The sequence below is a fragment of the Staurois parvus genome, unplaced genomic scaffold (assembly GCF_062004578.1).
Source record: "Staurois parvus isolate SC_StPar_1 unplaced genomic scaffold, SC_StPar_1.0 ptg000827l, whole genome shotgun sequence".
NCBI classification, from domain to species: Eukaryota; Metazoa; Chordata; class Amphibia; order Anura; family Ranidae; genus Staurois; species Staurois parvus.
Window position 1 is genome coordinate 7400255 of NW_028318623.1, and position 14825 is coordinate 7415079.

Below are 14825 nucleotides of genomic sequence, written 5' to 3' on the forward strand. Positions count from 1 at the left end.
TTTTGCATGTAGGAGAGGAATGTCAGAATTGGCTTGCTAGGCAAGTGGTTAAAAAGCAGTAAATCTGATATTCCCCAAACATTCACAGCAGGTGTATCTTGCAGTTGTATGTGTTTTTTAAATGACTGATTGAACAGTTATTAAAAAAATTGTAGCAGGCTCTTGTGCTTTAAATGGGCTATGACAACCAAAGTCAGTACAAAGGGTTCTCAATTGTGCTTTGCTGTGATTGGTTGCATCATGTTAATGCATTGAGAGTCCATCCTACCAGCTTGTTGTTAGTTAACTCTGAGCTGTCCATGACAGCTTGGTCACAATTTTGGAAGTGCCGACAGCGATGCATACTGTATATATGGTGGTTTTATGCATAAAAACTGTCCTAAATGGGTTAAATATAACATAAGAGAGATTTAACCTTGGATGTTGGTCCAATGCTGCAATTTGGCATTCTCATGGCAACCTTAATTTAATTGACAATTCCACTGAAACCATAAATAATGTCCATATCTTTGATCCATATATTATCTAATTTGTTTAAATCAATAGCTGGTATATGGAAGATGGTTCTAGCAGTTCAAATGTTCAGTGGTCAGAGAAATATAATTGAAACCAAATGAAGTACTATCAAAAATCATCATATAACCCTCTTTATAGTGAAAAAAAAGTTTCATGAAAAATGTTCATAATGATGTACGTACATGGGATGTGCAGTAACTGCAATCAATATGCATATAGTCACATATATAGTACATGAAATGGCTTACATTATTGATGTGCACCACATCCCTTGAGTTCAATAGGAAACAAGGTAAATATAGAAATAATTGGGACTTTTCAGGTTCTACTTAGAATCAACAAGTGTTGTCTATAATCAATAAATATATCTTTAATGATATTAATAGAATTCACCATAAAAATCCAAAAGAACAAATGCCTGAAGTACATCTACAATTAGAATAATAGCAACATTCTATAAGCATACCCCAAATATACAGTGTATCTTATAAGGGTATATTCGACTTGTCAAAAATCGAGTGACAATCTTGTACAGTATATTAGATTGTTCACGTTGGAAAAATTGGGGATTCTCTTACTTTGATGCGTTTCATCAGAAAAAAGTGTGAATGTTTGTAATAATACACATACATATAAATTCTATAAATACATTTCACTAAAAAGCGAGGTATGTCCACCTAGTAGTGTGTCTAGACTCAAATATGCACAACCAGAAGCAACAAAGGGTATATGGACCCCCAGGGGGTCCTTGACATGAGCTTGGGGGAGGGGGGACAACTGGCTAGAGGACCTGATGGGATGCAGACACATCTACAAAGTGGAAAAATGACATTAAAAATAGTGTAAATAATCACTTAAAAACAAAACTGATGTGTCCCAATATTAGAAATAGTTTTCTTATTCATTTTACCAAATATTTTATTCTATTTTTGGGTGCATGCTGTTGGTTTGAAAACATCCACTATCTTCATAAATCTCTTGCTAGCAAGATATCACTGACTCATTTGACTCAGTTTCCCCAGGGTGGCAATGCAGAGTGTAGGGGGTCCGACTCCTTTTTACCAGATTTATATAAAAGAGTGTAAGGGGTCGTCAACTGATCTGACCAGTTTCCCCAGGGTGGCAATGCAGAGTGTAGGGGGTCCGACTCCTTTTTACTAGATTTATATAAAGGAGTGTAAGGGGTCGTCAACTGATCTGACCCCTTTTGCCCAGGGTGGGTTTCTTTTTTGGTAAAATTGTCCTCAGAAAAAAAGTACAAATGTTAAGTTTGTGGAGGTTTCTTGGAGAACAACAGTGAAAGGAGTAAGATCAACATGTGGTTGGTTTACTTGGAGAGCAGCAGTGGAAGGAGTATGATCATCATGTGGTTGGTTTAGTTGGAGAGCAGCAGTGGTAGGAGTAAGATCATCATGTGGTGGGTTTAGCTGGAGAGCAGCAGTGAAAGGAGTAAGATCATGTGGTTGGTTTAGTTGGAGAGCATCAGTGGAAGGAGTAGGATCATCATGTGGTTGGTTTAGCTGGAGAGCAGCAGTGAAAGGAGTAAGATCATGTGGTTGGTTTAGTTGGAGAGCATCAGTGGAAGGAGTAGGATCATCATGTGGTTGGTTTAGTTGGAGAACTGCAGTGGTAGGAATAAGATCATCATGTGGTTGGTTTAGCTGGAGAGCAGCAGTGGTAGGAATAAGATCATCATGTGATTGGTTTAGCTGGAGAGCAGCAGTGAAAGGAGTAAGATCATGTGGTTGGTTTAGTTGGAGAGCATCAGTGGAAGGAGTAGGATCATCATGTGGTTGGTTTAGTTGGAGAACTGCAGTGGTAGGAATAAGATCATCATGTGGTTGGTTTAGCTGGAGAGCAGCAGTGGTAGGAATAAGATCATCATGTGATTGGTTTAGCTGGAGAGCAGCAGTGGAAGGAGTAAGATCATCATGGGGTGGATTTAATTGAAGAACTGCGGTGGAAGGAGTAAAATAATCATGTGGTGAGTTTAGCTGGAGAACTGTAATGGCAGGAGTAAGATAATCATGTGGTGGGTTTAGTTGGAGAACTGCGATGGCAGGAGTAAGATCAACATGTGATTGGTTTAGTTGGAGAGCAGCAGTGGAAGGAGTAAGATCATCATGTGGTTGGTTTAGCTGGAGAGCAGCAGTGGAAGGAAAAAGATCATCATGTGGTTGGTTTAGCTGGAGAGCAGCAGTGGAAGGAGTAATATCATGTGGTTGGTTTAGTTGGAGAGAAGCATTGGAAGGAGTAGGATCATCATGTGGTTGGTTTAGTTGGAGAACTGCAATGGCAGGAGTAAGATCATCATGTGGTTGGTTTAGCTGGAGAGCAGCAGTGGAAGGAGTAAGATCATCATGTGGTGGATTTAATTGAAGAACTGCGGTGGAAGGACTAAGATCATCATGTGTTTGGTTTAGCTGGAGAACAGCAGTGGAAGGAGTAAGATCATCATGTGGTGGATTTAATTGAAGAACTGCGGTGGAAGGAGTAAGATCATCATGTGGTGGGTTTAGCTGGAGAACTGTAATGGCAGGAGTAAGATAATCATGTGGTGGGTTTTGTTGGAGAACTGCAATGGCAGGAGTAAGATTATCATGTGGTTGGTTTAGCTGGAGAGCAGCAGTGGCAGGAATAAGGAGTCTGCTCGATTCTTGAGTAAAAACTGTATTATTGCCATTGACATGCATCATTCCTTCAACTGGATCATCATTCTTGGAAGCTACATAGATAGAGGGAGAATGAGTGTGGAACTAAAATTAGTATGGTTTCCCTGAAGAAGAAAGCAGTGCCCTCTTCTCAGTGAACCTTAACAAGCTAATGAGTGTTGGAGGAAGGCAGAGGACGATGCATAGAGGTCTCCTTTATTTTTTTTTTCATATGATTGCATAGGTTGGCGTCTTATTTAGGTGTACACATTTAAAAACTATGTACACTGTCTTTTGTGGGATTTGTAGAACACTGAGCTGGCAAAATGTTTTACGGAAGGGAACATTCACCTCCAACACGTATCAACAGCTCCTGGGTGTGTGAAAACAACACTTATGATTCTATGACTTGGCTATTTAGTATATTTACGAAGAGCAGGGACAGTGTTAAGGATCAGCTAATCTTAGATATCTCTACAGCTAAGGTCCCGTACACACGATGAGAATATCAAACAAATGATCGTCCATTTTTTTTTTTGCATGCTAGTCTCATTTCTTGTACGACAGAATAAAAAAATCAAGAGATGTAATGTATTGTATTGGTATTGTATTTTCAAACTAAAACTGTACTGAGTAAACGAAAATCACTTCAAATAATTTCATACGAAAGCTGTGTACTAACAATCAGAATATCGGAAGAACACTTTAAAGGCGGTATTGGTTGTACGATTTTCTGATTGTGTATACTAGCTGGTCCTTCATTTTAATTAAATTACTGTAACAATTAGGCTTCAGGTTTGAGAAAAGTGTTGATACAGATCCCAAGAAGCAAGTCCTCCTTGTTCAAAAATATCCTTTGCCTTGAACCCTCAATACTCCACATGGGAACCAAGGCAAGAGGCATGACAAAATATTTTGTAGTGACACGTTATAGCAAACCAGTTATTTAGGTGAGGAGATCTCATTTACAAAAATATAAGAAGCAAGTGAAATATTCAGCAAGCTAATGTCCATGAACAATTTAAATTCAATATTGGGTACACCAACTCCTTGGGTCACTGCAAAAGTGGTTATGTGTTATGTAAACCTTTTTATGTTCATTATTGCATACTAAAGACAATCTGGGCAATAGATTGTGCTTATTTCTTCTTTTTTATATACCAGATCTTCCACAGTCTCCAGGACACAATAATAGTGCAATAACCTCAATAAAAGATGGACAAACTGCAATGATGACATTGGCCCTGGTCTCTGATATTCCCACTGTGTTCACTTGGTATCATGTCAACTCTTCTATCCAGAAGACAGGGAAAATCATAATAATTTCCAGAAATTTTACATCCAGTCTTCTGATTACTGCTGTTACCAGAGAAGATGCCGGGAAATATGTGTGCATGGCCAAAAATATTGTTGGAAATCAGAGCTTTCTGTTTACTATCGATGTAATAGGTGAGTGGCAAATATTTAAAGAAGCATAGCATGATATAATTCACAGTTTCTTTTTGATTATTGCCAAGTGTAATAATTCTACCTAAAGCAGGTATTTGGGTTTTGGATAAAGGGTACCCGGAAGGGAGGTTAGCTGTGCAACCACAATCAAACTGTCCCTGGCACTTTGGTGAATTTCCATGTCTTAATGATGCTGCATCCTCAAGAGTGGTCCACCATAGATGAGGGATAGTTGCCTTATCTGTCTTATGGGCTGGCTAAACAGTGATGGCCTCTGCCATCCATCATATTGTTGAACATCTCAGGACTTTCTTTACAGAGAACAACCCTCTATTGGTTTCAGAGAGATAAAACAAGCCCAATTGTTGGTGTGAAAATAAGTCTAACCAATCGGTGTCAAATAAGTCCTATCACTGATATCAGTGTAAATAAAATAAGCCCATTGCTCGCGTTGGTGGGACAAAATAAACCCCAATGTTGGTAATACAGATACTCCTCGCTTAACGACCTACCTGTTTATCGACCGCTCGCACTTACGACCATCTCTTCACCGTTACGACCGCTCACACTTACGACCATCTCACCGACGGTACGTGCTAAAACGTGGTTACGCGCTAAACGTGGTAGCGGATGTGGTAGCAGACGTGGTAGCGGTGGTAGCGGCCCTGCGTCTCAAAGTCATTCATGGCTGAAATTGTACACTATTCTGAGGTCCGGTACTGCTGGTTTCCTGGTCAGTATTCAGTACTGTAAATTACTGTATTTTTTTGCGATGCAAAGAAAAAAACTTTATAAACAGCTATACTGTACTGTACTGTATACAGTCCAGGATCTCTCTCAGGCCCACACAATACAGCACAGTAGTGTGACAATACTGTATACAGTACAGATATAGTACATTACAGTATGTACAGTACAGTGTAACTATTTATAAAGCTTTTTCTTCAAGCATACAAGTTGTGTGTGATCTGGGTGCCTTATTCTGTATTGTACTTTACCCCAGATGTCTCCAAAAAGGAAAAGCAAGGTTGCACCAGAAAATGCCAAGAAACAAAGGAAGGCTATTGATCTTGAGAAGAAAATAAAGATCATAAAGGATTATGAAGGTGGCAAAAAAGTCCATGAGATAGCACATGACTTGCATCTGGCACATTCAACCATTTCAACAATCCTTAAGGATAAAGATAGAGTAAAAGAGGCAGTGAAAGCATCAACAGGCTTTAAAGCCATAATAACTAGACAGCGGAAAGGCCTAATTCATGATATGGAGAAGTTACTGGCTATCTGGTTTGATGACCTGATTCAAAAAAGAATGCCATTGAACCTTTCAATAATTCAAGCCAAGGCACTCAATATCTTTGAGACTTTGCAAGCACGCAGCGGTTCAACCGAAACCTTTACAGCAAGTAACGGATGGTTTCAACGGTTTTCTCGAAGATTCAAGCTGCATAATCGGAGTGTCAGTGGTGAGGCAGCAAGTGCAGATGTAGAAGCAGCAGAAAAATTTGTTGACCAATTTGATAAAATCATAGAGCAAGGTGGCTACTGTCCAGAACAGATCTTCAATGTGGATGAAACTGGACTTTTTTGGAAGAAAATGCCTGAAAGATCCTATATACACAAAGAAGCTAAGACAATGCCTGGCTTTAAGGCATTTAAGGACAGGGTCACATTGTTGTTGGGAGGAAATGTTACCGGGTTTAAGTTGAAGCCTTTGCTTATCTATCGCTCTGAAAACCCACGTGCATTGAGCAGAGTTAGAAAGAACACACTGCCTGTTTACTACCGAGCAAATAACAAGGCATGGATGACTCAAGCTTTATTTGAGGATTGGTTCATCCACTGCTTCATACCCTCAGTGAAGCATTATTGTCAAGAAAAGGGCATTCCTTTTAAAATTATCCTCCTGCTTGATAATGCTCCAGGCCATCCCCAGTATCTTGATGACCTAAACACAGATGTAAAGATAGTATATCTACCTAAAAACACAACTTCAATCCTTCAGCCAATGGACCAGGGGGCCATAGCCACATTTAAAGCATACTATTTACGCACAACTTTTTCCAAAGCTGTAGCAGCAACAGAAAATGATGAAGTAACTCTCCGTGATTTCTGGAGATCTTACAACATTTTAGACTGCATAAACAACATTGAATCCGCTTGGAAGGGAGTGACAGAAAAGTGTATGCAAGGCATATGGAAAAAATGCCTAAAATGTTTTGTGAGCAATGTTACAGTTTTTGAGAAAGATGAACATGTTGATGCCATAAATAAAACAACTATGGAACTTGCTAAAGTGCTTAATTTAGAAGTTGAGGTGGAAGATATTGAGGAATTAGTGCAATACAGGGAGGGAGAGCTAACTACCGAAGATTTAATAGAGTTGGAAGCACAGCAGAACCTGGCGGAGGAGGAAGAAGAAAATGAAAACATGGAAGAAGTGCCAAAGAAGTTTACTGTGAAGGGATTAGCTGGTGTGTTCTCAAAAGTGAATGCAGCTATGTTCCAACTAGAGAGTATGGATCCGAATGTTGAACGATTCACAAAGGTGGAAAGACAAATAAGTCAAGTTTTACAGTGCTATCGTGAAATATATGAAGAAAAAAAGAAAATGACAAAGCAGACCACTCTAAGTGGATACTTTTGGAAAGTTACACCAAGCACTACCAATGCTTCAATTTCTACTCCATCGTCTCCCTTACCTGGGCCTTCAGCAGCTCCTGATAATAGCTCTGATGATGACGATTTTGAAGGATTCGTTGACTAAAATGATAGCCTGAATTTTTTTTTTTTTGTTTGTTTTGTTTTTTTTGTTTACTGTGGAAGTTTTCAGTTTGATATTTCTTGTTATTTTACTTATTCAGAATACTGTATTGTATTGTCAAATACTATGCATATACTGTATTGTACTACTGTACTGTAATACATTCCAGTACTGTGTGTAAATTACACAACCTATGCAAATTAAAACAAGTGGAAGTTTTCAGTTTGATCTTTCTTGTTATTTTACTTATTCAGAATACTGTATTGTCAAATACTATGCATATATTGTACTACTGTATACAGTACATGCAGTTCCTCACTTAACGACCAATTCGCATAACGACCAAGTCGTTGAAACGGAACTCGGTCGTTAAGCGAGGAGTACCTGTAGTGGGATAAAATACATTCCATATGGTGTAAGTGGGATAGAAGATCCATTGTTGGTGTCAGTGGGAGGAGAATAAGTATATATCACTGGTATGAATGGGATAAATTAAAGCCTAAGTTTAACTAAAATAAAAAAATAAAAAAATATATATATATATATATATATATATATATATATATATAGAGATGAGGAGCATTATTTACCTAAGAATTTACCTAAGAATGGAAGATGGGCAGAAGACTGAAAGGCTTGCCCCCTCCAGTCATAGTTCTTATTTCATTCATAGAAGCTGTAGTATGGCTTCTATGAATTCTGCATATAGACGGAAAGGGTGGGCATAGTCAAGCTCTCTTGATGAGAGCTTGTGACAGCACCGTAGCTAAATCCACCCCCACCACACCAGAGGATGGCAAGGGTGGCATCAGAGAGAAGATTTCAACTAAAGGACACACCCTACTGAAGGTATTTGATGTCCCTTGCTGATTATTATTTTTTCTTTTTGGCTACACTTAGGCTTTTAGCCCATTATTGATGTTCGGATAGAATAAGATTTATTGTAATGGCAGTGGGAATAATATAAGCCCATATTGTTCATATAAGTGGCAGTAAGAATGGATTTTGTGATTACTTACCTAATCACTCGCTCTTATGCTGCTGCTCTCCGTCCATCCTGAAGCTAAATCCTGTGGGACAGCATCAGAAATCCCAGGACTATCCCTGGCCTTACTTTCATATGGTCCCATGTTGATGTTCTCCCTCTTTGCTAAAGCCAGATCCTCCGGCGCCTACAGTATTGAAAATCATAGGACTATCCCTGGATTTTTGGCAGCTATTATGATTACAATTAAATTAAGGGTCCAAGTGTGATCAAACCACATCCCTGTAAACAACAAACAGGCAGAATACCAAAATCACTTTTATTCCCCATTACAGTACAGCCAAAGCTCTTTTGGCTGTACTTCTTCTGTGCATCACAGGAGTGCAGTTTGTTCTGCACTCCTGTGACCTGTTTTCAGCTGACATTGTGCTGAAGTTGATGTCACTCAGCTGGTCCAGGCTAGGGGAAGATCCCGATTTTAAAGTCGGGATCCACCCCAGAGTCTGGAGAGGCATCTGGCTCAGCCTCTCAGAGATTTGTTGAGAGACTGAGCCAGCTGCTCCCTCCCCCTCCACAGCCCTGCGCTCCATTGAGAGCGGGGGTGGGGCAGAGCAGACATCGCTGAGTGACAGTGACCACTCTCTGCTCACAGTGGTGATGAGAACTACGCGTTCAGCAGTCATGTGATCGCTGAGTTCTCACACTTAGAGCCGGCAGGGGACAGATGCAGCATCCATCTAGGTCAGAAAAGAAGAAGGTGGCGCCCTCTAAGTGCAGCATTAAACTCTTTCATATACCTAAAAATATAATACAGGCCACACACAAAAGGTATGGTGGAAAAGCGCTTGTAATCTGAAATAATAGGCATCCGCTGAGTGAAGGGACTTGAGTCTCTATACATGCAGGATGGTACGGTTTTGGGCGACAATGCTGGTGCCTCCAAGCTTTTCCTCTGAGTTCCGGGACTCCCTCTGAACGGAGAAGATGTCACTTCTAGTCATGTGACTAGACATGGCCTGAAGAGGGAGCACGCATGCTACGAACGCACACAACCCCCCCACCCCCCGCCATTACGTGACCGGAAGTGACGTCTTCTCCGTTCAGAGGGAGTCCCGGAACTTAGAGGAAATGCTTGTAGCCACCAGCATTATTGTTATTATACAGGATTTATATAGCGCCAACAGTTTGCTCAGCGCTTTACAATATAACGGGAGACAATACAGTCAATACAAGAGGGAAAGGAGGGCCCTGATCCTTGGAGCTTACAATCTAGGAGGGAGGGGCTAATGGTACAAAAGGTAGTAACTGTGGTGGATCGACTAGTTGGAAGAGTAGATGATTCCATTATTAGCTGAGGGCAGGATAGGCTTCCCTGAAGAGATAGGTTTTCAGAGATCGCCTAAAAGTGAGCAGAGTAGGAGATAGTCTGATAAATTGGGGTAGAGAGTTCCAGAGGATGGGGTAAGCTCTGGAAAGGTCCTGGAGATGAGCATGGGAGGAGGAGACAAGGGAGCTAGAGAGCAGGAGGTCTTGTGTGGAGCGGAGAGTACGGTTTGGGTGATATTTGAAGACAAGATCGGTGATGTAATTTGGGGCAGAGTTATAAATGGCTTTATATGTTATTGTTAATGTTTTGAATTTTATCCGTTGGGCAATGGGAAGCCAGTGGAGGGATTGCCAGAGAGGGGTGGAGGCCAGTGGAGGGATTGGCAGAGAGGGGTGGCAGATACAGAACGGTTAGTAAGGTGGATGAGTCTGTCAGCAGCATTCATGAAGACTGAAGAGGGGACAGCCTGCGATGAGGTCGGCCAATGAGGAGGGAGTTACAATAGTCAAGGCGAGATATAACAAGGGAGTGAATAAGTTGCTTAGTGGTTTTCGTGGTTAGGAACGGGCGTATCTTGGAGATGTTGCCGAAGTGAAGTCTACAAGATTTGGACAGTGATTGGATTTGGGGCTGAAAGGACAGATGGGAGTCTAGGATTACACTTAGTACCCTGGCATGAGGGGAGGGACTGATGATTAGGTTATTGATCTTGATGGTGAAGTCAGGGGAGGGGGCACGGGCTGGGGGGAATACTAAGAGCTCAGTTTTGGAAAGATTGAGTTTGAGGAAGTGGAGTGACATCCATGCCGATATGTCACTTAGTAGGTTACTGATGTGAGAGGAGACTGAAGGGGTGAGGTGAGGAGTAGAAAGATAGATTTGTGTGTCATCACCATAGAGATGGTACTTAACCACTTGCCCTCCTGAGGATTTACCCCCCTTAATGACCAGGCCTCTTTTTGCTACTCGGCGCTGCACTAATTCAACTGATAATTGTGCGGTCATGCAATGTTGCTTCCAAACAAAATTTATGTCCTTTTTTCACAGAAATAGAGCTTTCTTTCGGTGGTATTTGATCACCTGTGCGCTTTTTATTTTTCACGCTATAAACAAAAAAATACCAAAAATTTTGAAGAAAAACTATATATTTTTTTCAGCTATAGAAAATATATAGTAAACTCAAAGTTAGTTATAAATGGAGGCCAAAATGTATTCTGCTCGATGTTTTTGGTACAAATATCCCAATAAGTGTATATTGATTGCTTTGTGTGAAAGTTATAGCGTCTACAAACTATGGTATAGATACTGCAATTTACGCCATTTTTTTGCTATACAGCGCTACGCTAGTTTAACAGACAATTGCACGGTCATGCAATACGGTACATAAATGAAATTTACATTCTTTTTTTCCCCACAAATTGAGCTTTCTTTCGGTGGTATTTGATCGCCTGTGCGTTTTTTTATTTTTTGCGCTATAAAAAAAAAGTCTGACAATTTTAGTCATAAATTTCTGCCAAAATGCATTCTGCGACATGTTTTTGCTACAAAAAACCCCAATACGTGTAAATTAATTGGTTTACATGAAAGTTATAGCGTTTACAAATGGCGGGAAAGATACTGTGATTTTTATTTATTTTTTTTATACTAATAATGGCGGTGCTCAGCGACTTATGGCAGCGATCAGCGACACTGGGGGGAACTGACTTGGGGTCACTGACATCCCCAGTGACACCAATACAGTGATCAGTGCAAAAAAAAAAACCACTGACACTGTACTAATGGCACTGGGGAGGAAGGGGTTAACTTTATTATTCAGTGAAAGGGTTAACTGTGTGAGGGGAGTGTTTTACTAGGGGGCAGGGGTGTGTACTGCAGGGAACACCGCTGATCGGGACAGATAAACTCTTCTGTCCTGATCAGCTTGTCAGGAGCTGTCAGGGAACTGACAGAAAGCTCAGCTACTGCAGCTGTGCTCTCTGTCAGTGATTGCCGCTAATCGCTAACGACCGGCTGTGACCCGGCGACTGACATCCGCGGCCGTGATCGACGGGACAGGTAGGGCGGCGGCGCGCCCCCTACCTGTTTTAAAAACACACGTTTTAAAACGTGGTTTTGCCCAGCTGTGCCGCCCTGCCGCCGTATTTCTACAGTGGCTGGGCAGCATGTGGTTAAAGCCATGGGAGTTTATCAAGTGACCAAGGGAGGAGGTGTAGATGGAGAAGAGAAGGGGTCCAAGGACAGAACCTCGCCGCCCAATACCAGACCATCCTGCACGTATAGCGACTCAAGTCCCTTCACACAGCGGATACCTATTATTTCAGAGCACAAGCGCTTTTCCACCATACCTTTGTGAGTGACCAATATTATATTTTTAGTTATATTAAAGAGTTTAATGCTGCACTTAGAGGGCGCCACCTTCTTCTTTTCTGATTTCCCATAGGGCCCTCTCTAGCTCTTCACTGGCTGGCTGCCTTCTAGTTCAGCTGCTTACAAGGACTTCAATAAGGACTACTCATTAGGGCAGCACAGAGGCTAAATGGTTAGCACTTCCGCCTGGCAGCACTAGGGTCGTTGGTTTAAATCCTACCCACGGCACCACCTGCCTGGAGTTTGCATCTTCTCCCTGTGCCTGTATGGGTTTCCTCCCACTCCAAAGACATGCTGGTAGGTTAATTAGATCCTGTCTAAATTGGCCCTAGTATGTGTATGTATGAATGTGAGTTAGGGACCTTAGATTGTACGCCCCTTGAGGGTTAGGGACTGATGTGAATGTACAATATATATGTAAAACACTGAGTAAATTGACGGCGTTATAAAAGTACCTGAAATAAAGAATAAATTATAAGGACTACATATATCACAATCTTCACATGGTATTGTGTTTCACACATATATATTCCCATCATATTATGGTCCTTGTTTTCAGTCTTAGTCCATTCCGCATACACCATTTCTAACCCTTCTTGGAGTGCGCCAATACCCGTCCCACTAGCATCCACCTAGGTAAGTATGATTTCGAAAAAAAATAACATCCCATATGTGTCTTTTAAATAGATTTTTTTTCTCCACAGCTCCATCTCCATGCCTAGTTTCCCATGGACTTAGTGGTGGCGAGGTAGCCGGAATTGTGATTGGAGTTGTTGTCGGAATCACCATTATTGAAGCTGTTGTGTTCTTTATCTTCCTGACAAGGAAACGTATGTTATCTGTTCTTTCTTTTTTTTTGTTAGTTCCTTGTTTTAATTTTCCTAAATATAACCCAACAGTCACTACAAAAAATGAACATACATGTTCCACCATATTCCTCAGCCTCTTGTAAGGCTCCATGCACGCTAGCATTTTATTAAAAGCTGAAAAAAAAACTGGATGAAAAATGCTGATAATAGCGTTTTTGTGCCAGCTTTTAGTAGCATTTAGGTGCATTTAGGAGCATTAGCATTTAATTAATGTTTTTACAGTACATGTAGAAAAAAAAAAAGCTAGAAAAAAATCATTTTAGTAGCGTTTAGGAGCATTCAGTGTTTTTTTTCTGCTGGAAAAATGCTCCCAAAAACTCTACAAAAATATTTTTTTTCTGTTCCTAAACACTGAAGCTTGAAAAATGCTACTAGCCTAAAATAGTGTGCATGGACACACAGGATAACACCATTTAGCTTCTAGGAGCAGAAAAAAAATGCTGATAACAGCTTCTAGGAGATTAAAAAAATGCTAGTGTGCATGCCCACATGGAAGAAAAATATATTTCAAATAAAATATTCTTCCCAAATATATTGCCATATATTTGAAATGATAAAATTTTGGCCATATTTAATATATGTCTATATATATATATATATATACATACACACACACAGTTGAAACTCAAAAAATTAGAATATCGTGCAAAAGTTCATTTATTTCAGTAATGCAACTTAAAAGGTGAAACTAATATATGAGATAGACTCTTTACATGCAAAGCAAGATATCCCCAAATCCACAATCTCAGAAAATCAGAATAATTGTGAAAAGGTGCAATATTCTCAGCTCAAAGTGTCCCACTCTAATCAGCTAATTAAGCCATAACACCTGCAAAGGGTTCCTGAGCCTTTAAATGGTCTCTCAGTCTGGTTCAGTAGGAATCACAATCATGGGAGAGACTGCTGACCTGAGAGTTGTGCAGAAAACCATCATTGACACCCTCCATAAGGAGGGAAAGCCTCAAAAGGTAATTGCAAAAGAAGTTGGATGTTCCCAAAGTGCTGTATCAAAGCACATTAATAGAAAGTTATGTGGAAGGGAAAAGTGTGGACGAGAAAGGTGCACAAGCAGCAGGGATGACCGCAGCCTGGAGAGGATTGTCAGGAAAAGGCCATTCAAAAGTGTTGGGGACTTTCACAAGGAGTGGACTGAGGCTGGAGTCAGTGCATCAAGAGCCACCACACACAGACGGATGCCACAGGCTGATAGCTTCCATGCCACGCCGCACTGAGGCAGTAATTGCTGCAAAAGGGGCCCAAACCAAGTACTGAGTACATATGCATGCTTATACTTTTCAGAGGTCCGATATTGTTCTATGTACAATCCTTGTTTTATTGATTGCATGTAATATTCTCATTTTCTGAGATTCTGGATTTGGGGTTTTCATGAGCTGTAAGCCATAATCATCACAATTATGACAAATCACGGCTTGAACTATCTTGCTTTGCATGTAATGAGTCTCTCTCATATATTAGTTTCACCTTTTTAGTTGCATTACTGAAATAAATGAACTTTTGCACGATATTCAAATTTTTTGAGTTGCACCTGTATACAGTATATACACTGCATGTTGAAATGCATCGTTATTACAAAATATATGAAAAATAGTTTTAAAAATACATTTCAAATATTCTCTATGTCTTTAAAAATACAAATCTACATTTTTGGAATGCATTTACAAATATACGTAAAAATATATGTTAAAGCGGAGCTCCACCCAAAAAGGGAAGTTTCGCTTTAAGGACTGCTCCTTTGGGGAGCGGGGAGGGAGCAGGTACCCGAATTTGACAGTTACCCGCTCCCACTTCTGGTCCGATCACCTACGGAAACGGAAGGTGTCCTCCCTCCCTGTAGTCTTTTGGGACACGTGACAGGTCCCAGAAGACTACAGCAAAA

At 40.5% G+C, this 14825-nt stretch overlaps 1 protein-coding gene across 1 annotated transcript in view; it reads left to right on the forward strand.

Annotated features, from left to right (window-relative positions):
- The window catches only part of LOC149443896 (cell adhesion molecule CEACAM5-like), a 92301-nt gene that overhangs the window by 62000 nt on the left and 15476 nt on the right, over positions 1 to 14825 (forward strand). Inside the window, exons 7-8 of the mRNA XM_089655231.1 lie at positions 4332 to 4616; positions 12764 to 12889. Coding sequence (XP_089511357.1) covers positions 4332 to 4616; positions 12764 to 12889 — 411 coding nt within the window. The remainder of the gene's footprint in view (positions 1 to 4331; positions 4617 to 12763; positions 12890 to 14825) is intronic.